We start from the raw sequence: 25,409 nt of genomic DNA, 5'->3' as shown, positions 1-25,409 counted from the left end.
CTAGAGTTCTAAAGGAACTGAAATGTGAAATTGCAGAACTACTAACTGTAGTATGTAACCTATCATTTAAATCAGCTTTTGTACCAGATGTCTGGAGGATAGCTAATGTGATGCCAATTTTTAAAAAAGGCTCCAGAGGTGACTCCAGCAATTACAGGCCCGTGAACCTAACTTCAGTGTCGGACAAACTGGTTGAAACTATAGTAAAGAACAGAATGATCAGACACATCGATGAACATGATTTGTTGGGGAAAAGTCAACCCTGTTTTTGTAAAGGGAAATCATGCCTCACCAATCTACTAGAATTCTTTGAGGAGGTCAAAAGCATATGAACAAGGGGGAATCCAGTGGATATACTGTACTTAGATTTCCAGAAAGCCTTTGGCAAGATCCCTCACTAAAGGCTCTTAAAAGATAAAAAACAAAGGGTAGGAATAAATGGTCAGTTTGGAGAGAGGTAAATAGTGGTCCCCCACAGGACCAGTACTATTCAACATATTCAGAAATGATCAGGAAAAAGGGTAAACAGGTGGCAAAATTTGCAGCTGATACAAAACTACTCAAGATAGTGAGGTCTAAAGCAGACTAAAGAGTTACAAAGGGATCTCACAAAACTGGCTGACTGGGCTACAATATAGCAGATGAAATTCAGTGCAAAGTAATGCATATCAAGAAAGAATCCCAACTATACATATAAAATGATGGGGTCTAAAGTAGCTGTTAACACTCAAGAAAAAGATCTTGCAGTCATTGTGGATCGTTCTCTGAAAACATCCACTCAATGTGCAGCGGCAGTCAGAAAAGCTAACAATGATGGGAATCATTAGGACAGCAATAGATAGTAAGAGAAAATATATTGCCTCTATATAAATCCATGGTATGTCCACATCTTAAATACTGCATGCAGATGTGGTCTCCCCCTCTCAAAAAAAAAAAAGATATATTGGTATTGGAAACGGTACAGAAAAGGGCAACAAAAATTATTAGGGGTATGGAACAGCTTCCATATGAGGAGAGATTAATAAAACTGGGACTTTTCAACTTGGAAAAGAGATGACTAAGGGGGATGTGATAGAGGTCTATAAAATCATGACAGGTGCGGAGAAAGTAAATAAGGAAGTATTATTTACTCATAACACAAGAACTGGGGGGGGTCACCAAATGAAATTAATAGGCAGCAGTTTTAAAAACAAACAAAAGGAAGTACTTCACACAACGCAGTGTCAACCTGTGGAATTCTTTGCCAGAGGATATTGTGAAGGCCAAGACTATAACAGGGTTCAAGAAAGAACTAAATAAGTTAATGGAGGATAGGTCCATCAGTGACTATTACCCAAGATGTGTAAGGATGGTGTCCCTAGCCTCTGTTTGTCAGAAACTGGGAATGAGCAGCGGGATGGATCACTTGATGACCACCTGTTCCATTCATTCTCTCTGGGGCACCTGGCATTGGCCACTGTTGGAAGATGGACCTTTGGTCTGACCCTGGGTTAAGAACGGCCATACTGGAAGTGTTGGATCCAACAGCTGCCACGTGCATCCTAAGACAGTCTGAGACCTGTATCTCCCCAGAGGACATTTTTGCTCTGCCTTATCTTCAATCCTCAGCTCTGACCTTATTTGGAGATATTGTTACATTGAAGGAAGAAACCTCCACAAAGATACAGGGTCAATCTCTTCTCCTATCTCCAAACCCTGGTACCTATCCGTTGGTACAGATGGTTATGCCAATCTATTGGGAACCAGCCTTCTGATTGGATGAGTCAGCAGACCAAGATGAACCTCTACCATTACATTTGGAGGCAAGCCTGGACAGAAGCTCCAGGAGAAATTGGGGTTCCCAATGCTATGGGATCCACCCCAACTTGTGGACCTCTCATACTGGCACTACTATGGCCCCCGGGGGCTCTCACTCTAGGCACCTTGGTTCTGTGCATGAATCCTTTGTACCCTGCTCTACCTGACACCAATCTCCATCTGAGTATGAGGAGGAGAAAGTTGAGCTGGATCTAATGGTTCCAGTGGCTCTCTCATTGTCCTCCCCAGATGAGGTGCGGACCCAGTCTTCACCATCTCTGCCTGATGATCACAGGCACAAATCAGGAGCTCTTAGAGTGGCATTTGAGTTCCAGATCTAGTTCAAAGAGGTCCTCCAAGAGCTCAACATTGACTACTGGACATTTTGCAATTCTTCGTTCCAGTTGAGTGGCTCTGCTGGTTAATAAGGCAATTATGGTTCCAGCCAGCATAGTGGGGCACACTTCTGCCTTATATGCTCCTACCCCCAAAAAGGCTAAGAAGCACTACTTTGTACCATCTAAAGGAGAAGTGTTCTTGTTCTCACACCAAGCATCCAATTTCCTGATGGTACAAGCAGCCAGAGACCTAGGCTGAAACACTCCAAGATAAGGAGTGACACCTTCAGATAAGGGTACCAAATGCCTCCATCTCCTATGAAGAAAAGTTTCTCCTTAACAAGACTTAAATTTCAATGGCTATCTACCAGGCCCTGTAAGCAAAATACAATTTCACCAATTATGTGAAGATTTTGGACTTAAAAAGACAAATCCCACAAGATGATAGAGCCCAATTACAGAACCAAATAGATGAAAATATAAACTCATGGCCAAAACATCTGCAATCAGTAGTGGATGCTACTGATACTGCTTACAGAGGGAAGACTACTCCAATTGTTCAGAGGAGAGAATCCTAGTTACAGTCCTCAGGTACAAAGTACCACTGAAGACCAGCCCTTTGATAAAATTTACTTGTTTAATGAAAAGACAGAATCTTTTCACTCTTTTAAGGACTCTAACAACCACTTCAACTCGCTGGGCATCTGTACCCCTGCCCCAAAAAGTAAGCACCAGAAACAGGTGTACCGGCTGTAACCGTGCCTCAGCGGGTCACAACTGAGGATGCCAAATTCAGGATGAACTGCTGAGAAATAGGGCAGATACACCCCAAGACTGGAGGCTAATTCCCCATAGAATATACCAAACCAGCAACAAAAGTAAACTTCTGTTTCACTATAGTAGCTAACAAGAAGTCATAAAAGCAGTTTCCTTGGGCATTCCAGTTCTTATGTCACCACCAAAAATACTGGATTTAGAGATGACTGGTTCTTTATAACCAGTCTCATCAAATAATAGGTTCTTCTGATCCCAAAGGACCAGCCACACACCCAGATCAATATAGAACTCAGATCTTACCCAAAAATCACGCTGATGCCAACTTTAGTATTTAAAATATAAAGGTTTATTTATAAAAAAGAAAGAAAGAAGGGTGAGAGTTAAAATTGGTTAAAGGAATTAAATACATACAGTAAGTGCAAAGTTCTTGGTTTAGGATTTTAGCAGTTATGAAATAAACTGCTGGCTTAATAAGTCTCTGGTTGCTTCCAAATCATTGGAAGGACCTCAGTCCCTTGGTTAGAATGCTCCCATTAGTGTAAGTCCACAGTCCAGAGATTTGAGCAGGACAGAGGCAAAATGGATGGGTTTCCAGGGCCATTTATATACTGTTTCAAACAAAAACCTCAGCACAGGTAGTGGAGAATCACAGGTGACCAGATAGTGTGTGGATTCAGATGAGCAAGTCACATGTTCATGCCCAATTTTGCTTAGTCTTTGCAGGAAGCCATTACCTATGTTTCAGACAGCACCACTCAGTGTGGATAGGCGTTTCCCATGGTCCATTTTGAGTTAAGTATCCTTTTGATGGACCACTCAATTTGAATAGTTCCTCCAAGATATGCTGGCTAACTACTTTGTGGGCACACATTTGAAATCCAGGTATTAGAGCCATATTCATAACTTCAAATACAAAAATGATATATGCATACAGATGGCATAATAACCAGCAAATCATAACCTTTTCATAGATACCTTACATGCCACATTTCGTACAAGATTTGTTGCAAATATATAATAGTGGTTGCAACAATGATAACATCACACAGGCCAACACAGTTTCCTCCACTGTTTCACCATCAGCGCTGTCACAAATTACCCCGCAAACAGCAGGATACAGAGACAGATGTACACAGCTTCTTTGACACCTACTGGCACAGGTCATCCTCCACCCTCCTCAACCAAGAATTTCTTTTAATGGGACATTTGAGATCCATGATCCTTTGTTGATGCCTCATTATTCTGCCCCCCCTTGTTTTTAATGCCCCCCCTTCTCCAAAACTGAAGGGCAACAACAACAGACAAGTGGATGCAAGAAATTATTCACTCCAGCTATTCAGCTGAGTTTGTCACCTTCTACCTACAAACCCTCTTCCCTGTCCCTTTTCAGGGACCAATCTCACAAGGAAATCCTACATCAGGAGATGGACTCTTCTCCATCAAGGAGCTGTAGAATGCATGCCACCTCAAGATCCAGAGAAAGGGTTCTCATCTTATTTCTTAGTCTCCAAAAAGAACAAAGGATGGAGACACATTCTCATCTGAATATTAAAATTCTGCATGGTCACATTTGCATCAATAATCCCTTCTCTGGAAGAGGGCATATGGTTCATGGCTCGACATGAAAGACACTTACCTTCAAACAGACATTCACCCATCCTACAGGAGATTCCTAGGGTTCCTCCTTAGGCAAAACCATTACCAATTTAGAGTCCTCTTATTTGGACTAGTTGCGACAGCAAGGATCTTTACAGAAGTCCTTTCAGTGATGGTGGCTTAGATGAGAAGAGACTGCTTTACCTGCTTTCCATATCTCAATGACTGGCTCCTGCCAGGCAGATCCAGCAAGGAAGTCCAATTGGGAACCTTATTCCTACTCAACCTATTATCTTCCCTGGGAATCTGCATCAATAAAGATGCACTTTGATTCCCACAAGGATCACAGATTTTATAGGCATGACCCTGGACTCAACTACAGCAAAAGCCTACCTGCTGATGGAGAGATTTCATGCCACAAGTAATTTGATAAAACAGGTCACCCTCAGACTACAGTCAGGGTCTGCCTTTCCCTTCTTGGCCAGATGGCTTCATGCACCCACTTAACGTTTGCTAGGCTCCACCTCCACTGGCTACAAATCTGGTTTCAGTCTGACCACTCACCAGAGAAAGACAACATAAATGGCAGAATAATTACCTTGGCCAGTGTCACATTTTCTCTTGTATGGTGGGCAACCCAGGAAAAACATTTAGGTGGGAATTCCTTTTATCTCACCTATAGGCGAGGCAACTATCATCACAGATGCTTCCCTCTTAGGTTGGGTAGTCCACATGGACAATCTCATTGCAGAAGGCACCTGGACCCCTAAGAGACCACGATGCATATCAATCTACCGGAATTAAGGGTCATCCATCGAGCCTGCAATACATTCCTTCCACTCATTTGATCCAAGTATATCCAGATAATGTCAGACAACATGACGACTGTCTTCTACATAAACATGGAGAACAAGATTCCTTGCTGTGTTAATTGGTGCATCAGAAACCACATAACTCTTTTGGCAGTATACCTACCATGTGCACAGACAAGTTTCCATAGACCACCAATAGGAGATTCATGATTCCATCCTGAAAGATTTTTTTACCCTATGCAAAACACTGTCTTAGAACCTCTGCCTCACAGGCAAACAGGAAACTCTCCCTGAAATGCGCTAGAGGAGCTCTGGGCAGGGGCTCGAAGGGCAACGCCCTTCTGCTACCTTGCATGGACTACCTCAGATGTCAGAGAGGTAGCCATGTTACTCTGTATCCACAAAAACAAAGAGGAGTCAGGTGGCACCTTGAAGACATTTATTTGGACATAAGCTTTCAGGGATAAAAAACCCACTTCTTCAGATGCCTCTCAGATATGCCCTTTCTCCCATCCTACTAGTATTAATGTCTAGTTGGCAGCCAGTATCAAGCGGAGGGGTCGGTCCTGGGACTGGTTTTGTTCAACATCTTCATTAATGATCTGGATGATGGGATGGATTGCACCCTTAGCAAGTTTGCGGATGACACTAAGATGAGGAGAGAGGTAGATACGCTGGAGGGTAGGGATAGGGTCCAGAGTGACCTAGATAAATTGGAGGATTGAGCCAAAAGAAATCTGATGAGGTTCAACAAGGACAAGTGCAGAGTCCTGCACTTAGGACAGAAGAGTCCCATGCACTGCTACAGGCTGGGGACCAACTAGCTAAGCGGCAGTGCTACAGAAAAGGACCTGGGGATTACAGTGGACAAGAAGCTGGATAGGCGTCAGCAGTGTGCCCTCGTTGCCAAGAAGGCCAACAGCATATTGGGCTGTATTAGTAGGAGCATTGCCAGCAGATCAAGGGAAGTGATTATTCCCCTCTATTCGGCACTGATGAGGCCACATCTGGAGTATTGTGTCCAGTTTTGGGGTCCCCACTACAGAAAGGATTTCGACAAATTGGAGAGAGTCCAGTGGTGGGCAGTGAAAATTATTAGGGGGCTGAGGCACATGACTTATGAGGAGAGGCTAAGGGAACTGGGCTTATTTAGTCTGCAGAAGAGAAGAATGAGGGGGGATTTGATAGCAGCCTTCAACTACCTGAAGGGGGGTTCCAAAGAGAATGGAGCTAGGCTGTTCTCAGTGGTAGCAGATGACAGAACAAGGAGCAATGGTCTCAAGTTGCAGTGGGGGAGGTCTAGGTTGGATATAAGGAAACACTAGTTCACTAGGATGGTGGTGAAGCACTGGAATGCGTTACCTAGGGAGGTGGTGGAATCTCCATCCTTAGAGGTTTTTAAGGCCTGGCTTGACAAAGCCCAGGCTGGGATGATTTAGTTGGGGTTGGTCCTGCCTTGAGCATGCGGTTGGACTAGACGACCTCCTGAGGTCCCTTCCAACCCTCATCTATGGTTCTACCACAAACTCTGCAAAAGATTCGTCACGACAAAGCTCAGGACATCTTCAGTTCTGGTTCTCGGACCTGCTGAGGATTTCAACCCATCCTCCCATCAGCATCCAACCACTTCCAGATCTACTGATGCAACCAGGCATCCCAACCCAGGCCCTCTACAACTCTTGGCCTGGTATTCGGATAGGCATCAGATACAGAAGGCTTGTGTTCGATAGCTGTCCAATCCACTCTCAACCAAAGCAGCACCGATTCTACCAAAAGATGTTATCTGGCTAAAAGGAGACATTTCTTTGTCACAACAGCACAGTTGTCTCCAGAATCCACAGGGATTCCTGTCATTTTATACTACCTACTCACCCTTAAGACATTGGGCCTTAATCATAAGCTTCTTATGGGTCCATCTTGCAGAAATCAGCACCTTTCATTCTCCACCTGACGGCCATACTACCTTCACTGAAACAACTAGATTCCTGAAGAGACTCATCTGAACTTTCACACTGGTGATGAAACCAACACTGCAAGGGGATTTTGATTTTGTCGTTTCAGTATTTAAGACCCTTCAAACCAATAGCCACATGTGCTGTGTCCCTCCTCTCGATGAAAGTTGCCTTCCTAGTCACCATCACATCAGCCATAAGGGTGAATGAGCTGGAGCCTGTGACATACTGGGGTACAATTTAGAGTAGTGGGAGGCTGTGTTACCCCTGCCCTGCAACCTTGGATGCCTTACAATGCCTTGCTGAAGTAGCTCCCACAAACCCTCACCCTGAGGGTCTGTATAACTGCAGTCTGCGAGCTACACCCTGGCTCTCAACAGCCTTGGTTATACTGCAGGATGACCCCAACACACCCCCAGTCCCAGATTTTCCCCCAGAAACGCATGTCCTGTACTCCCAGCCCTCTCCTGGACAGTACAAATATATTAATCCCATGCCACAATATGCCACTTTATTACTTTAAATAGTTATCCAAATACTTCAACACAGTGGATTAGATAAACAGTAAAACAAGTTTATTAACTACAAAGAGATTTTAAGTGAGTATAAGTAATGAGACATAAAAGTCAGAATGGTTACAAGAAAAATAGTTATTAGTAAGCCTTTTATCTTTACTTAAGAAACTCTTAGTTGCAAATTCTCTCACCACATGCTCCAGCAGATTACTGACCAAATTTTTCAACAGCTGTTTTCTTTTGTCCTCTCAGGTGCAGAGAATGTGATGGGCAGGGAGAGAGAAAGAGAGATGAGCTTCTTCGGAGTGTTTGTACCTCCTTTTTATAGTTTCAGTCCCCCTCTGGAAAAACATTTCTATCTGAGACCCAGGAGACAAGTCTACATGGAAGAATATTCCCTGCTGTTTTTTTTCCCCACCAGTTTGAACTTTCTTTGTTTTCCCTCACTGCTTGATGACCCTGTTTCCTGTTTAAATGCAAATTAAGGCAAGCACACATTCCTTCAAGACAAACCTGACTTCTGCGTGGGTGGGGCTGTGGGGTTTGGAACATGTGTTAATATCATACAGGGAAATCTTATAACTTCAAATACAATGTTGCCACACATTTTATTAGGACAATACTGACCAGCAAATTATGAGTTTTCTAATGATACAAGGCATACCTTGTACAAAAATTTTGACAATAGTAATAGGGTGTGAATTCTGCCAAGCCCAGAGAAAAGTCAGACCCTCGTGGCAGATCCAACTATACACCACTTTTCATAAAGAGAAGGTCTCTCTTCACCGCCATCCAAAATTCACTCCTAAAATAAGTTTCTCACAAAATCAAACCATCTGCTTACCGGTATTTTCCACAAAACCTCATGCTTCTTGCCACAAAGAAGCCCTCATGTCAACTTTGTTGATGCTTCAGCTCTCATATTCCTTAATCTGTGGGAGTTTAGAAAAGTCTATCTCAACTCCATCGCAGGCTATAGAATTCATAGTAGTGACCGTAGATTCAATTTGGGCAAGGGCTTATCCCTCAAACATCAGATTCCACTCCCTCAGCAATCTGACAGACCAGGTTATGTGAAACCCTTGAATGTCAGTTTGGATTTGCCTCTCTCTCCTGGGACACATGGCTTCCCACATTTACATCACACTGTTCACCAGATTCCACCTTTGCTGCCTGAAGGCTTGGCTGTGAACATTATACACATGAAACACACACAATAGGAATACCATAGTAACAACTTCCTCCAGTGTCAAGTCCTCACTACCATAGTGGGAAGATAACGAAAGAGTATGTATGAGTGCTCTATTCCTCTCCCCCACACCTGACAAGAAGATCATTATGGACAGTCACAGGGCTCAGGGCACTTTGGACACCCCAAGAAGAATGCACATCAATCTTCAAGGACTCCAGGCAGCCCAGAAAGTTTGCAAAGCCTTTCTACCATTCATCTGCTTTAATCATGTACTCAAATCAAAGCACATTGTGTAAAGAGTTGTCACTTTGGATGGGCTATCACCAGCAGGAGAGTGAATTTGTGGGGGGGGGGGGGGTGGAGGGTGAGAAAACCTGGATTTGTGCTGGAAATGGCCCACCTGATGATCACTTTAGATAAGCTATTACCAGCAGGACAGTGGGGTGGGAGGAGGTATTGGTTCATATTCTCTGTGTATATATAAAGTCTGCTGCAGTTTCCACGATATGCATCTGATGAAGTGAGCTGTAGCTCACGAAAGCTTATGCTCTAATAAATTGGTTAGTCTCTAAGGTGCCACAAGTACTCCTTTTCTTTTTGCGAATACAGACTAACACGGCTGTTACTCTGAAACAACATAACTAAGTAAGCAGGAGCAAGAACTAGTCCTCTCTATGTAGAAGCGGTCACTTTATGAAACTGGTGCATCAGAAACCAGATCACCCTATCAGTAAAGTACCTTCCAGGAACGTAGGATTTATTGGTAGACAGCCTCAGCAGACATTTCAATATTGCTCATGAGTGGAACATGCTCACTATTGAATTGTGTAACATTTTCTTTGAGTGGGGAATGCCACACTTTGGACTTGCTTAAGTATCAAATAGGAAATGCAGCATTTACTGATCCGGGGAGCTCAAAGGCAGCACTCCAGAGGCAATGTTCTCCTAATGCCTTGAATCATGCCTTCACATCGCACTACTGCCTCACATCCTACAGACGATTCAACAGGATAAGGCATGAGTCATCATCACTACCCCCAGTCATTCCAGGCAGTTCTGCTTTCCAAGTCTTCTATGAAGATCATCCTGACTGCCAATCAACGTTCAGTCCTTCCTGAATCTCTTGACCCAGGAGAGTGGCAGGGTCCAGCATCCCAACACTGCAAAAGTTCATCTCCTTGCTTGGTATTTGGCTGGGCATCACATCCATAATGTCCCTTCTCCAAAGCCATGTAAATTGTCCTTAATAGCAGAAAGGATCCCACCAGAAAATGCAACTTAGCTAAGTGAAATGTTTCTGGTATCTGGACCCTGCAAAAGCATACATCTCCAGCAGCAGTGGCTATTTGTGTTATTCTACATGATCTTTTGCTTAAAACAACAGCTCTCTCCCTGAACTCCCTGTAGGTCCACCTGTCAGCACGTCACCCATCAAAGGATAGGTACTCAATTTTTATTCACCCAGTAACAAACACCCAGTAGAATCTTCCCTCCAGTGAAGAAACCAACTCTTCACTGGGACCTTACCGTAGTACTTACAGCACTCACTAAGTCATCCTTTGAATTGCTAGCTACATGTTCCCTATCCCTCCTGTCAAGAAAGATTGCATTCTTCATTGCCATCACCTTGGCCAGAAGGGTAGGTAAACTCAGGACTCTAACAGCTGGTCCTCCATACACACTATTCCATAAAAACAAAGTCTTGCTATGACTACACCCAAAATTCTCTTGTAAAATAGCTTCAGATTTTCACGTAAGCCAGTCAGATTAATTTACCTTCATTTTTTCTGAAGCCCCATGTGTCGTGAGGAGACATTATTTCAACATGCGACAAGCACTGGGGTTTTACCTGCCAATGAGCGTGGGGCCAAACTATGCTCAGAGAATTGACGTGGATCTCTGGTTGTATGCTACTTTAGTTGGCACAGCTTTTCCCTCCACATGGGGTAAGGGCACAGTCTAGCAGGGTACAAGAAACTTTAGTGGCATCGTTCCTGCCCCTTATACACTTGTTTTGAAACACAAGGAGATCTGGGGCACAGGTACAGACCAACAGATACAGCTGGCAAAAGTTTGCAGGCTCCAGGCACATGTATACCTACAATGGAAGACAGATAGGGACCACACGTCAAAAAACTTAAGTGACAAAAAGGTAAGTAACTTCCCTTTTGGAGAGCCCCTTCTCTTCTGTCCTGAGACAATGCTATATAAGCTAGTGCAAAACCAACACCTCTCATGTAGCAAGCAGCTACAGAAAGAGTGAATAATTAAACTAAGTTTCTGGGGGTCATGTACTTCTAAGAGTATTAAACATGCTGAGGCCCCTGGAAACTACTGCTTGAAAAATAAGATCATAAGGTAGATGAAGGCAGGCTCCCTCCCTCTCAAATTACCCCCTTAAAGCATAATTGAGCACCTCACTCAAATACCAGTCCAAAAACCCCATTGCAAGGATTCTCAGCAAAACCACCACAGCAGTATTATCTGGGAGGAAAAAAAATACTGAATGCACAGATTCTGTTTCCACTTCCTGAGCCAATTAATAGAGAGGTTGCACCCGTGGAAAATTGCACCCCTGCCCCATGTAAGAAGCAAGGAGGTGCAGCTAGTGCTTTTCCAACAAGACATAGCAATAGGAAGCACTAAATGTGGGAAACAGGATTACACCATGGACAGCAAAGAGAAACTCTACCAAGTTAAACTGGCTGCCACAGGGTGGGAGGGAAGCAAACAAGACCTCAGATGCCAGCGTACTGGCATTTTGCTGAGAGAAGCTAAAACATGCAAGAGGAAGTAGCATATGTTTATGGAGGCTTTGTAAAGAGCTGAGGCAGAGCAACACTAAGACACCAGGCCATCATGTTGCCACCACCAGTGGAGACTAATTTTATGGGGTCAATAAGGATACAAGGTAGGCTTTCCTCTCTGGGCACTGGGAACCTAGACAGTAGGTGCTTTACTTCAGCCTTCTTCCAACTTTTCATTATGTCCATTGATTTCTTTGAGTATTGAAGCATTAGGATGGAAGTTATGTGCTGAAATAGTCTCCATTCATCCAGGAGAAGAGACAAAGCAAGGGAAGAGTTGGGGTGTTGATTAATCGCCGCTAACTCACGTGATTAACTCAAAAAAATTAATCATGATGAATCGCACTGTTAAACAATAGAATACCAATTGGAATTTATTAAATATTTTGGGATGTTTTTCTACATTTTTCAAATATATTGATTTCTATTACAACACAGAATACAAAGTGTACAGTGCTCACTTTATATTATTTTTGATCATTTTTACAGGGCAAATATTTGTAAACAAAAGAAATAGTATTTTAAGTACTGTAGTGCAATCTCTTTATTGTGAAAGTGTAGCTTACAAATGTAGATTTTGTGTGTTACATAACTGCACTCAAAAACAAAACAATGCAAAACTTTAGAGCCTACAAGATCACTCAGTCCTACTTCTTGTTCAGCCAAATCGCCAAGATAAACATTTACGGGAAATAATGCTGCCCAGTTCTTATTTAAAGTGTCACCTGAAAGCGAGAACAGGCATTTGCATGACACTTTTGTAGCCAGCATTGCAAGGTATTTACGTGCCAGATATGCTAAACCTTTGTATGCCCCATCATGCTTCTATGCAGATGATGCTTTTTTTTTTTTTTTAAAGTGTTAATTAAATTTGTGACCAAACTCCTTGTGGGGAGAATTGCATGTCTCAGTTCTGTTTTACTTGCATTCTGCCATATATTTCATGTTATAATAGTCTCGGATGATTACCCAGCACGTTGTTCATTTTAAGAACACTTCCACAGCAGATCTGACAAAACACAAAGGTACTAATGTGAGATTTCTAAAAATAGCTACAGCACTCTACCCAAGATTTAAGACTCTGAAGTGCCTTCCAAAATGTAAGAGGGACGAAGTGTGCAGCATGCTTTCAGAATTCTTAGAAGAGCAACACTCAGATATGGAAACTGCATAACCCAAACCACCAAAAAAGAAAATCAACCTTCTGCTGGTGGCATCTGACTCAGATGATGAAAATGAACATGCATCAGTCCGCTCTGCTTTGGATCGTGATCGATCAGCATAGATGCATCTCCCCTGGAATGGTGAAGCATGAAGTTACATATGAATCTTTAGCGCATCTGGCATGTAAATACCTTGCAACACCGGCTACAACAGTGCCATGTGAATGCCTATTCTTACTTTCAGGTGACATTGTAAACAAGAAGCAGGCAGCATTACTTCCTGCAAATTGTAACAAAACTTGTTTGAGTGATTGGCTGAAGTAGGACTGAGTGGATGTGTAGGCTCTACAGTTTTACATTAAAATGCAGGGGGGTTTTTTGGTAAAAGTTCTACATTTGTAAGTTCAACTTTCAGGATAAAGACAATGCACTACAGTACTTGTATTAGGTGAATTGAAAAATACAATTTCTTTTGCTTTTTACAATGTAAATGTAATCAAAAATAAAGTGAGCACTGTACACGTATTGTGTTGTAACTGAAATCCATATTTGAAAATGTAGAAAACATCCAAAAATATTAAACAATAATAGAATACCATTTATTTAAACAGCATGATTAATCCTTGACAGCCCTATGTAGTCTCACTCTTGATCTCATTGTTTGATAGGAGAAAAGAACATTTGACCAAAAAAAGCATCCATTTGCTTATTTCTTCCCCTCCCCCCAAAGAAAACCTCCAAGCACTGACAAACCATGGTAACTTGGAGAGCAGCAACGGATGTTCCTGGAAATGTTTTAGGTTAGTTTTATGTACCTTGCACTGGAGAGAGTAATTTCCAAGTGGTGGCTATGTTTATAAAATAAGACTGCTTAAGGTAATCTGTTAAAAGATCTTTTGTCCCAGTCCTCACACAGCTCTTGAATTCCTCAAACCTCCATCATTGAAGATTTCAGTAGAAAAGAGAGGTCACTCTGTAATGCACTCTGGCACATCAATCACATTTTGTTGAAGGTACTATGCATACATATGGAATTGTAAAACTAACTGAAAAATGACTACCCTAGTCCACTACACGTATGAAAAAAACCTTCTGAAATAGGAAAATTGAGACATTCAGGAACAGATCCTGTTCCTATTGAAATCAATGCAAGTTTTGCTTCTGACTTCTATTGGAGCAAGCCCTCAAACTCAGGTTTATTTCACAACAGCAGAGTTTAAGATGAGTAAACTGCTAACAAGGCAACACACAGAATATGAAAAGTGCACTTATACAAGATTCCCAAATGTACTTGATCCTGAACTGGTGTTGAACATAATAATATGATTTGTGAAAGTGAAGTAATAAATGAGGTATAACATTACAAAATTTTTGCAGAGTAGCTACATCTCCCCCAGAACACATTTGTTAATTTCCATAGTGTTTAAATAAAAAAGGATAAACAGCTATTTTGATACAAAGTAGAATGTATATTTGCAAAGGGCGTATGTCACTGTTCTAGTTTTATTTAGTTTAATGTGACATTCCACAAGATTGAAATCATGTGCTTTAATTAAAACTATTGTAATTTGGTATCTAAAAAGTTTCATGTTTTTAAAAAGTTAAATCCTTTAGCTTTTCTTTCAGAACCAGAAGTTAATCTGTTCGAAGTTACATAAAATCACAGTTCTTAAAAAGGGATATATAATACAGTTGCACTGTTTTAATGGTGAGCACTCTAATACAATAAGCATTTCTTCCACAAATAGTTTTGGTAACAATATAGGCACATAGCGGCATGTAAATTACACACAGCAACCAGAACAGCAAAGGCACAATCTGGATTTTTACCTTTCAAAGTGACGTTTAATTTACAAACAAAAATATTGTTCTATACTTCATGCAGAAGTTTTACATTTGTATTTAACAGCACAAAACCATTCCAGAAATGCTGTCATCTGATAAAACAGGTCATTTAAATAAAAGATAGCAGCTCTTTGCATTGAGGAACTAATGTCTGGATTAGAGGGTAATATATGAAATCCCACTTCAAAGGTTTTAGATGGTCTGAACCCGGTGAGCATCCTTTTGTCTACAAAAGTATCATCTGGCTACTGAAAGTAATTACAAGTTTTCTAGTTTATTGGTAGGTATGTGTTTATTTTCCTCTATGTCTACACAAGACGACCTGAAAGATTCAGATTATCTGTAAAACTATCAATTGTTTCTCCAATATAAAAGTAGATTTTAAACTTTAATATAAACTATACTTCCAAAACAAATGTAGGCATTACTTGAAGGAATCATCATTTAAGTGTAACTGCTAGTTTATTGTTGACATGAAGTCCCACTGATGACAGATCTCCTTTATCCACCATTAAGAATGCAGCCCTTAGCAACTCAAGGTTAATTCTGTAATGCAGCAACTTTGAAGTTAATTTTGCCCACTGCTCCAAGAATATGACAGCTTTGCATTTTACATAGAAACATTACCATTAGGACAAGTAGAAAATTTTTGTTTACAAGTGAAGATCTTCATAATTACTAAAAAAAAAAAAAAAGACATTTCCTCTAATTTTCTTAACTAGCTCTTATATGCACCATTCCACATTGTGGAAAAGCTGAAATATGCAGTCTGGGCTCACTCTACATATTAAAGAAAAAATGGAATTACAGGTATTGGCACAAATACTTACATCTACACCTGTACAAAATAAAATTGACACCTGTCCCACCAATTCGAGTAGAACATTGATCTGCTATCCAATAGGTACTTTCAAATATAGATTGCCTGATTAAATGTGTTAAAGTGGGAACACGATCTGAGAATAGTGGATGTGCCGAAAGTTTCAAACTGCTTTATCAGTCTTTAAATGGAGGGAGGAACCAGAAGTATGTCCAAAGAACTCAGTGAAATCATTATCCTTGCAACTTCATGAGGTCACTGCAGCTGCACTCGGTATGCCCCCATTAGCAATTTTACCTGTAAGAAGGGAAAAAATGCTTCAAATGACTATCCATATATCTTGCACAAAGGTAAAAATACTGAGTAAAGGGGAGGTGGAGGAAACTTGCTAGTAACTGAAGAAAATGGAGTTTATATAATCTGTACTTGGTGGATCAGAATTTTTTGGACCCATATTCTAAAATGAACAGTTTGAAAATCAAAATTAAAAGGAAAGTACTTAATATTCTGAAGTACCTTAAGCATCCTCTGTTCATACAGCAAACAAATTTGTAAAATTAGCATACTCCAAACCTCGACCAGGAGCTTCAATAGAATTACCTTCCTTTATTATGTTAGCCAGCAATCAGGTTGTTAGAAAAGCTTTTTGGATGAAATGCTACTGTATTTGATAGGCAGCATAATTAAATACAGGAAAACCTCATTATTCTGTAGTGCTAGAGAGAATAAGAACCACAACTCCTCCTCCCAGAAGTGTTATTAGACAGAATCAGCCTATCATTACTCTTGTGGTGACTATTGTGACCACTGCAGGAACTATCTGGCAGCATCTAGCAGACTTTCTACACTTCTAAAAAGGAAATTGCACACCCTCACTTCAATGCATGCTCTTGAGTAACAGCTTCTGAATTTTCCATAGCACTGAAACCAGTTACACAGGTTTAACAAAAGATAGCCGGTAGTTGGTCTGTGCCCACATCATTCAGTGCACATCTGGTAGCTGCTACCTTTACTTGCTCCCTATTACTGACCTAGTAAACACCATTTGCAATAATTTAGTCCTACTGCAATTTAAGCACTTTGTTCTGGGGTATGAATTACTCTGGCTATTGTTTATTCATGATGGAAATATTTCCAACTTCAAAGTGAATCTCATCAGCGGTGACCCTAAGTGACTTTTGGCAACATCACAGATAGACTGGGACGCGGCTGAAAAGGGTTGGCTACTGAATTGAAGGGAAGGAAATGAGGAACACCTTAAATAATTTTACATTTATAGGCCAGGCCTATAATTTGTAGTACTGAGACTCCTGGAAGAGAAAGACATTGAAACATCTGTCAAAATAAAATCGCTCTACCGCCACCTCATTATGCACATTTTGGACAGGTAAGCATGTCTCACCTTGGCAGTAGGCGCTTCTGTCAACCGTATAAAAAGCTTGTTAAGGCCTGTAACAGGACTGAAGGAATAAATAAAGTGACTATCCTAAAAGAAAAAATTACAAGAAGTTAGTGTTGGTGTGTGGCAAACACTTCTGCATTTAACCTCAAAGCCCAGAGAAGCACAGAGATCGGAGTTAAGAACATCTCATCCATAGCTACAAGTGTATTTTTGGAAAGATAGTTCAGAAACAACATTAATTAAGCCCTTTGGTGTACGTGCATCATTCTCTGTGAAGAAACAGAACTAGGGAATGTGATTATATTGAAGCACTAATGAAAGGTAAACTTAGGAATACAAGTTTAATTGCTACAAATTTCAAGATAGTATACTTAATACAAAGCAGTTTAACTCAAACTTAGTTCTTTCATGGCTAAGAGACTGGGATTCTTGAGCTTTTGAAATTCTCATGTCATTGATTGAAGCTGACCAGAAAAGGCACTAAGATTGACAATTTCCCTACTTCCTGCTCAACTCCCTACTGACAGTGCTTCATCTCTGATACCCTGATCTTCACTAGCCTTGAAGACAGGAAAATGGGAATATTTAATAACCATTTCTACTGCAGAGAAACTGCAGTGTTTTGGTTTTTTTTTAAATCTGTTCTGGAACGAAGAAACCTCTGCAATTTACTATATTAAAAGGTCTGTCACGAGAAATATTCTGGGACTGAAGTACACCTCAAATCCCTTGAAATTACACAGATTACAAGTTTGTTTTTTGTAGAGGTGCTATAAAAGCAGATTAACTAGTTAAATGAACAATACTTACCAAAAATACAGGAAGCTGGAATTTATCATTTAAAACCACTGCTTGCACACTGCATGGTCCACAAAGCCGAGCAATGACTTCTTTACCAAAGAAGTTTGAATGGAAAACAAACAGAAGAATTCCAGATCCTAAAGAGAAGACAATTAGATCACATTTTCTTTATGAAATTGATCAATCTGAAATTAGAAGGTTTATGATTTTAAAAAGTTACACCCGCGTCCCCAAACTGGTAAAGGAGACCAAAAACTAGATCCACTGTATCTTGACTAAATCCTTATTTAGATGGAGGGTACTGTGGTTTTTGTTTTTAAACAAAACAGAACTTCACACTAATACACTGTACATTATTATAAGATCACCATTTTGGTTGTTGGCAAATATTGACAAATACTAAACTTCACTGCTTTGGTAATACATAACTAGTCCATAGTGTTGCTGTTCAGAACCACAAAGATTCTAGACTCCCAAACCAATGGAAAGCAAGCTCATTGCAGGATGACTGCCTTTGTCATTGGGGCAAGGTGTAGGATAAATATGAAATTAAAGAATTAGAGTTTGCTTAAGTTTGGCAACGGAAATGTATGTTGTAAAGAAAGGACCTGACTAACAAGTAGAAGGAAGGCCCTGAAAAATAAGTGAGTTATAAGGCCAAAAGGAATGAAGTAGGGAGGATGTTTGGTTAAAAAAAGTAACTAATGAAGTAAGGGGAAGTTTCTGAAAAGATGGAATTTATGGTTAAATTAGCGTTGTGTAATACCATACATTGTTTTAGCTGCAGATTAGAAACAGATTCTAATCTTACCTTCTGGCACATTCTGTGGGGGTTTATAGTTGAAATCCATAGAAAAATCTGGTCCTTCACAGAGACGGTGACATGCAATAGGAAAGACAGGCTCCAACAAGGCAAGACGAGCTTCAAAGTAATCCCTAATTGCATCTTCTGCTACTCTTGAGAGCCTATATAAGCAAAGAAATGATGCTTACAGTAGATTTAGAGCAACTGTATTCCCTTCTAGATAAGGATCATATCACTGTACGAAGATTACTATCAGTAACAGATGTACCAGCTATTGAAGCACAGAAGGATTCTAGAGAGTAAGATTTAGGATTCCAAAAGCTAATACATCCTGCTTTACATTTAAAAGGAGGAATATCCCAATTCCTAGAAATGAGGAGCTGCTATCAAATTTTATCAGGAATCTAGTTTAGTTGTGAGATTTGCTTGCTTATGTCTGGTCTGCAGATGTTAAATACCACAATGAGCTTGCGACAGGTACACCGCAGAATCTTCACAAAATTCAAATTGGTGACAGGTCTGGAAAGTCCTCCAGTACAGAAACAAAATTCCAACAACAGGAAATACTCAGTGCCCTTGGAATAACTCAATGGCCAGGCAGAGACAGCATCTCTACTGTACTGATTAGCACTTTGCTTGCAGCCAGGCTGATTTGTAGTTTTACTTATGATGCTGCATGTGAGAACAGACAGAGTTCCCAGTTCATGTTGAGTAAAAATTCAATTTAAGAGAGAGATAAGACTCCCACTGAAGAGTTGATTTGTGCAGTGACTGTGATGAGGGAGTCAGACAAAGCCTTTCTACTAGCAGCAGACAACCAAACTTTCAAAGGGAAAGACAGCATCTGTCAATAATACTTAGCATTTTAGACCTTTACAAGTAGTTACTAAACACCCATATGAAACAGGGAATCCTGAAACAGACAGGGGTTAAATGACTTAACCAAGGTCAGGGGCTGAATTAGAACTCCAGGGTTCCTGGTTCTCAACTTTACAGACACTGGTTTCAATTTAAAGCTTTAAATTATTCCTATTCAGTGATCACCCTCTCCCTGTCTGTGGTAGTTGACACTACCTCCAGAACTCAAACTAAAACCTCTATTTTTCTCATGAGAGACCTAGAGGGAAAATAGTGAGTTCTGGATCTGAAGGACTTTGAGGATTTGGAAGGGCCTAGTTTGCTTGATATTGGTCTATTTGTTTAGTTTTAATTGTTTCTTCCCCTCTACCTAGCAGTGCTAAAAGATTTAGTCAACTAATAATAAGTAGACTGATGGGCAGGTAGGAATAACTGACACTTATATAAAGATGTATATATTTTAACTACACTTTTATACCGCCTCCCCTCTCTTCATAAAGGTGGTGGTATTATACTGAAAACTCTTCAACTCACAGACTGTGTTCAGGTGTTTGACCAGTACCTAGCACACTGTGGGTGCTACTGAATAACAGAGCCCCCAGAGCACTACATAGGCACATTTTTATAAAGTGAAATACATTAGCCCAAGCTGCTTGTCAGTTGCCTCCTCTTTCTGCAATTTTATTCAATGTTTCAAAAACTGTTGGGTTGCCGATCCCTGGGTGATTTTGGGACCGCTTAATTTATTTTTTCCGTCTAGGGGAAACTTGCATTTTTCCCTAGCATTTCTCTGACTTTCTTCTCAGTGACTTAAGCCAAAATCAAGCAGTACATGAACCACATCTGAAGTTTCAGACAATAAAGAACTACAGACTACTTACGTTTCCAAGTGACTCTTGAGCAGATCATACACAAGTACATTATTACACTGTTTAGCAAAATGAAGTGCACTGTTCTGATGCTTTGATAAAATGTTACAATCTGCTCCACTTTCAATCATAAGTCGTACAATGTCAGAGTTTCCTCTTTTACAAGCCTACACATGAAAGGGGAAAAAACACACACACACACGTGAAGTAGCAAAATACTTCATAATGAGAACTGAATTACAGCAGAATCAGTATTTTAAAAACTAACTGGGGATTGAGGAGTTCATAAAATTGAACTCAATCACAATAGTTACAGGTTACACTCCCGTACTTTTAATTTTTTCTGGATGTTAATGTCAGATTTTAAATTACAAGTCTCCTACTTATAAACCTATCATACGTGTCATCCATATTCTTGATGATTTCCTCTAAATAGATTATGCTGTCCACAAATGTTATGCATTTCACTTACCATGGACAATCTAATCCTAGTATGAGAACTTCAACATTCCTTGCGAGAGCTGATGTAATGAGTCACTGGATAGAACATTAAATACAGTCCACCTGACTGACCGTTCTTCCCAGGTTGTATGCAGCGTAGTTGTAGACGTGTCAGTCCCAGGATATTGGAGAGAGAAGGTGAGGGAGGTAATTTCTTTTGTTGGACCAACTTCTGTTGGTGAGCAAGAGAAGCTGCCAAACCACACAAGAGCTATTCTTCAGGCCTGGGAAAGGTACTCCCAGCATCACAGCAAAATGCAAAGTAAAACGATATCATACTCAAAGGAAACCCGCACAGCATTTTTAAAAGACGAGTCTGGGAGCTTAAATTCATTACTCTGCTAGACACTAAAAATCATGAACTGAACAGAGACACTGAATTTATGGCTTATTACAACACTCTTTGTCCTATGGCTGCAGAGGTGTTAATGGGCCACTCTACCTTGAATGGTCCCTTACAATATGTGCTTGCTACTTATGCTAAACAATCTGTTCCTCCTTGCATTTTGCTGTGAATCTGGGTGTACCTACTTTTCCCAGACCTGAAGAAGAGCTCTGTGTGTCTTGAAAGCTTGTCTCTCTTGCTAACATAAGTTGGAACAATAAAAGACATTACCTCACCAACCTTGTTCTTCCCAGGGACATTGAGGGTCTCAGCATTTCCCCATTACAACACTGACCGACCTTCTCTTGCTAGAAAACAAGTACAGGAAAACCCTATTCTGGGTTATCACCTGGGGGCAAAAATAATTGGGTGTGGAGGCATCTCTCACTTTTTGGCATTTTTGCCCTCCTGCTGAGGAACCAGACTGGCCTGCAATCCTCAACTCACATTCTCTTGATCTGGGAAGTAAACAGAGAAACCAACCTGCAGTTAAACCCGTGTGCAGATGACACGTGTATTTTGGGATTACATGCAAAATGCACCTTTACTGTTGCATTATCATAAGCTTTTCCATTTAGTAAGAGATGCATTAGTACACTGACTGAAAGATTATTGCACTAATGACAGCAGTCTGAGGGCTCTGACACACACAATAGATCTTTGTCCTATATTTAAAGTTAAAATGTGGTTTGAGAAAGAAGACCATGGAAACAGACCTGGCCACAGACATACCTGTACATACCACACTGTTGTCCTCCTATAGTATGCTTGCTAAAATGCTGAATATTAGACAATATCAAACAAGGTCAGGCCAAAACTGCATTTACCTTCATTAAAGCAGTTTCACCACTGCTCTGCTGGACATTAAGATAAGCCCCAGCTTCCAAAAGAATGGCCACTGTAGTTAGAAAGTTCTTAAAAAAGAAAACAGAACAGTTAAACTTTAAAATTTAAAAATATTTCAGACAGTAAGCTAAATACAGAATGTAGAATGATTAAGATTTTAGTAGCGTGTAAGACCCTAAAATAAGGCATCAAAGTGGTACTGCGTTACCCCTGGATGTCAGGTTCACTTGCAAGCTTTTAACAGCCCCCCCCACAAGTTATGAACAGGAGGATTTTTGTTCTGAATGAAGACAAGATAATTCATGAACAGCTAAACTTCCAAATGAAATAGCTGACACTTTGTTACATCTAAAACTTTACAGTAAGGTGTTTTATCTTTTGAAGTTTCAAATAAATTAATACTGTCTTATTTCATTTACTTAAACACAGTAAGAAAATGATTAAATAAAACAGAAGTTTTGTCATAGGATCAACGTTGCCTGCTTTGTCAGTAAGACTTCACAAGCAGCAGTTTGATATTTACAATTTTCAAACATTCATATTGCAACAAATTGTCTTCATTAACTACATTCAGAAATATCAGCTGAAGGTCACCAGTCAACTAACCAATCTGAGTAGCTGGCGCAGATGCAAATTTGGAACAAATACTTCAATTAACTAGATGCAGCAAGCTGAGTAATGAGAGTTTGAACATAAAATAAAAGCCAAGATGTAGGAATACTGTTGAAGGGAACTAACCTTTTCAGCTGCGTGTATCAATGCAGTTGTTCCATTTTTCTGTCTACAGTTGACTTTAGCTCCTTTTCTGATAAGGAGCCGGAGGAGGTCATCATGCCCTCCCGCAGCAGCAAGCATCACTAGCGTCATTCCACTTGAATCCTGCAACAAATTGTTTACTTTTCAGTCAAAAATCTACAAATGGGAGCCTGTTTACACTAACTACACCTGTAAAGGCACCCAGTTACAACACAGTTCCATGTAAGTATAGGTTGGACCACGATGAAGTCTCTGAAATGTGCTACAATCTTTGATAGCCCGGTGCTTCAGCACAGTTCAGGGATACCATCATGGATCACCTACATTTAAAAAAAAAAAAAAAAAAAAAAAAAAGCAAGACACATGTAAATGGGCTTGGGGGGACAAGTGCACTATAACCAGGCCACATTCAAATCATTCCCACAAGCTCTGGTATAGATATAATGTATCCTCCTGGTTAGCAAGACTTACCAAATTTAGTGTAAATGCTGTATTTAGTTGCAAATCAACATGTTGTAATGGATACCAGCCAATGAATCAACATTTCTTTAGGAAAATAACTAAAAAGTACAGATGCAAAACAAGATTAAAACCCACGATTTAATCAGTGTTTCCTGCTTGCTGATTTAAATCATGGTGAAAATCAGTGATTTAAGTCCATCCATTTCTCATGCTTATATATATATATATATATATGTTTTAGAAGTATATACATTTTAGAAATACTTGTCAAGTTTTACAGCATACAGTCATTTGCAATAGAAACGAACCCCCAAAGAGTTAACTGACTGTTTTACTTAAAGGAAATGGAGAAGAGATCAATAACCATTTAGAATACCCAAAACACAACTATATGTGTACACTAAATATAAGCTAGTCAGATTTAAAAACCAAATACCTGAAAGTTAGTTCCTGCTTACCAGCCAATTTAGAATCTAGGGTTCTATTTAAGTATATTTGTAATATTTAACTACGCACATATTTGCTTACCAATTTCAAATCTGAACAGTTTAACCTGAAGAGCTCTATGTAAAGTCTCCTCTTCCATACACTGGATTTGTACAAAATTTCCCTTCAATACCTCCTCTTTACAGATATTACCTCTTGATCCAGATTATATTCTTCATTTGAATTAAGCGCCATCTTTACTGTAACATAGTCTCCATTTTTAACAGCATCCCTCAGTAGAGCTGAAAGAAAATTCATTCAATTGGAATATTCGCTTTAGAACACCAGATAAGAAATTTTTCCCTCTTCCCAAAAATTACTTACTACTTGATATTGGTTCTGTTGAAGAATGAGTCTCATCTTCTCCATCCAAATGCTTCTGAAAGTCTTCCAGGGTCAACCATTCTAATTGCATGTCCATTCCCAAACTCAAGACTTGCTGCCTGCCATCTATCATACAAACCCCAAACGAGTTACTTGTTTTGTCTAACCACCAAAATGTAATCACTGCCTGCTGTCTTGTACTGACTAGCAGTATAATGTGCACAGAATCCTGCACATTTATTTTTCCAGAGCCAAACTGGAGGTAATGATCCATAGTGGGGTAAAACACCAAACAGTATGTTACATTACAAATTGGCACAAGTGTTCAGTAACCTGAGTGGTCAAAAGCAGAGCTAACCAATTAAAAGATACACAATGATTTTACTGGCAGGAACTATTTCCTTGACCCAAGAATTTAATCAGGCTAAAAACCACCTACTGTTACCTTTCTTCTCACTAAAAAAAAAAAAAAAAAAAAAAAAAAAAAAGATGTTTTAGGAGATGGTGTCAAAGAAGTTAATGCTTGTTTAGTCCTGACATTTAACATCATTAAAATGAACAATCCATTTCAGCAGGTGTTAATACCTTTTGTGTAATAACCAAGTTAATTTGCTCCGAAGTTGTTCATTAACCCTGTGCTTCAAATTTCTTAGGGCTCAAAGTAAACAGACCATGAACTCTGCAGTCTAGGCCAGGGGTTCTCACAACAAATTTTTTGGTGGCCTCAGAATGTGGCCACCAACTCTGGCTGGTGGCCGTGCTGACAATTTTTCCTAAAACACTTAATTAACTTTAGGAAAAACACATATATGCACATACCCATGTCCAAATCGTAATTTATTTATATAGGGTTTTTTTCAGACTCAGTAATAAAAATAATTTACAGTTGTCTCTATTCTTTACTGGACATTAACAGAATGGAAACAAACTGTTTTTGCATTTCTGTCTTGTTTGGGGTTGGTTTTTTTTTTTGGTTGCCCTTTCTCCAAGACTTGCTAGCTGGTAAGTCTTCTGCTGTGAAAAGTGATATTAGTATGTTTGTTAATATCACTTTTCACAGTAGACTTACTCAGCTCCGGCAAGCCCTGGGACAAATTAAGCCCTAGATGGGGAGGTGGGCATAGAAGCAGCAGGGCCCAGGGATGGGGGGTGAGCCTGGGGCCAAAGCCTGAACCAGAACCTGCCACTGCATGGATGGACCCCGAAGCCCCATGGCCAAAGCCTGCCTCCCCTACCCTAGGGGAAAGTGGAGAATTCATCAGCTGCCTGCACCTCCAGCATTTCTGTCTCTGGAGCGGGG

At 40.2% G+C, this 25,409-nt stretch overlaps 1 protein-coding gene across 1 annotated transcript in view; it reads right to left on the bottom strand.

The window, feature by feature from the left end:
* Window positions 1-14,631: 14,631 nt before the first annotated feature.
* The window catches only part of MPHOSPH8 (M-phase phosphoprotein 8), a 48,637-nt gene continuing 37,859 nt past the window's right edge, over window positions 14,632-25,409 (bottom strand). Inside the window, exons 6-14 of the mRNA XM_084620880.1 lie at window positions 24,110-24,235; window positions 23,939-24,027; window positions 22,820-22,960; window positions 22,063-22,149; window positions 20,362-20,516; window positions 18,629-18,783; window positions 17,827-17,954; window positions 17,017-17,100; window positions 14,632-15,911 (exon numbers count right to left, since the gene is read on the bottom strand). Coding sequence (XP_084477006.1) covers window positions 15,870-15,911; window positions 17,017-17,100; window positions 17,827-17,954; window positions 18,629-18,783; window positions 20,362-20,516; window positions 22,063-22,149; window positions 22,820-22,960; window positions 23,939-24,027; window positions 24,110-24,235 — 1,007 coding nt within the window. The 3' untranslated portion in view covers window positions 14,632-15,869. The remainder of the gene's footprint in view (window positions 15,912-17,016; window positions 17,101-17,826; window positions 17,955-18,628; window positions 18,784-20,361; window positions 20,517-22,062; window positions 22,150-22,819; window positions 22,961-23,938; window positions 24,028-24,109; window positions 24,236-25,409) is intronic.

The sequence above is a fragment of the Lepidochelys olivacea genome (assembly GCF_965140295.1).
Source record: "Lepidochelys olivacea isolate rLepOli2 genome assembly, chromosome: 1".
Taxonomy (NCBI): domain Eukaryota; kingdom Metazoa; phylum Chordata; order Testudines; family Cheloniidae; genus Lepidochelys; species Lepidochelys olivacea.
This window is presented reverse-complemented; position numbering and strand designations above follow the sequence as displayed.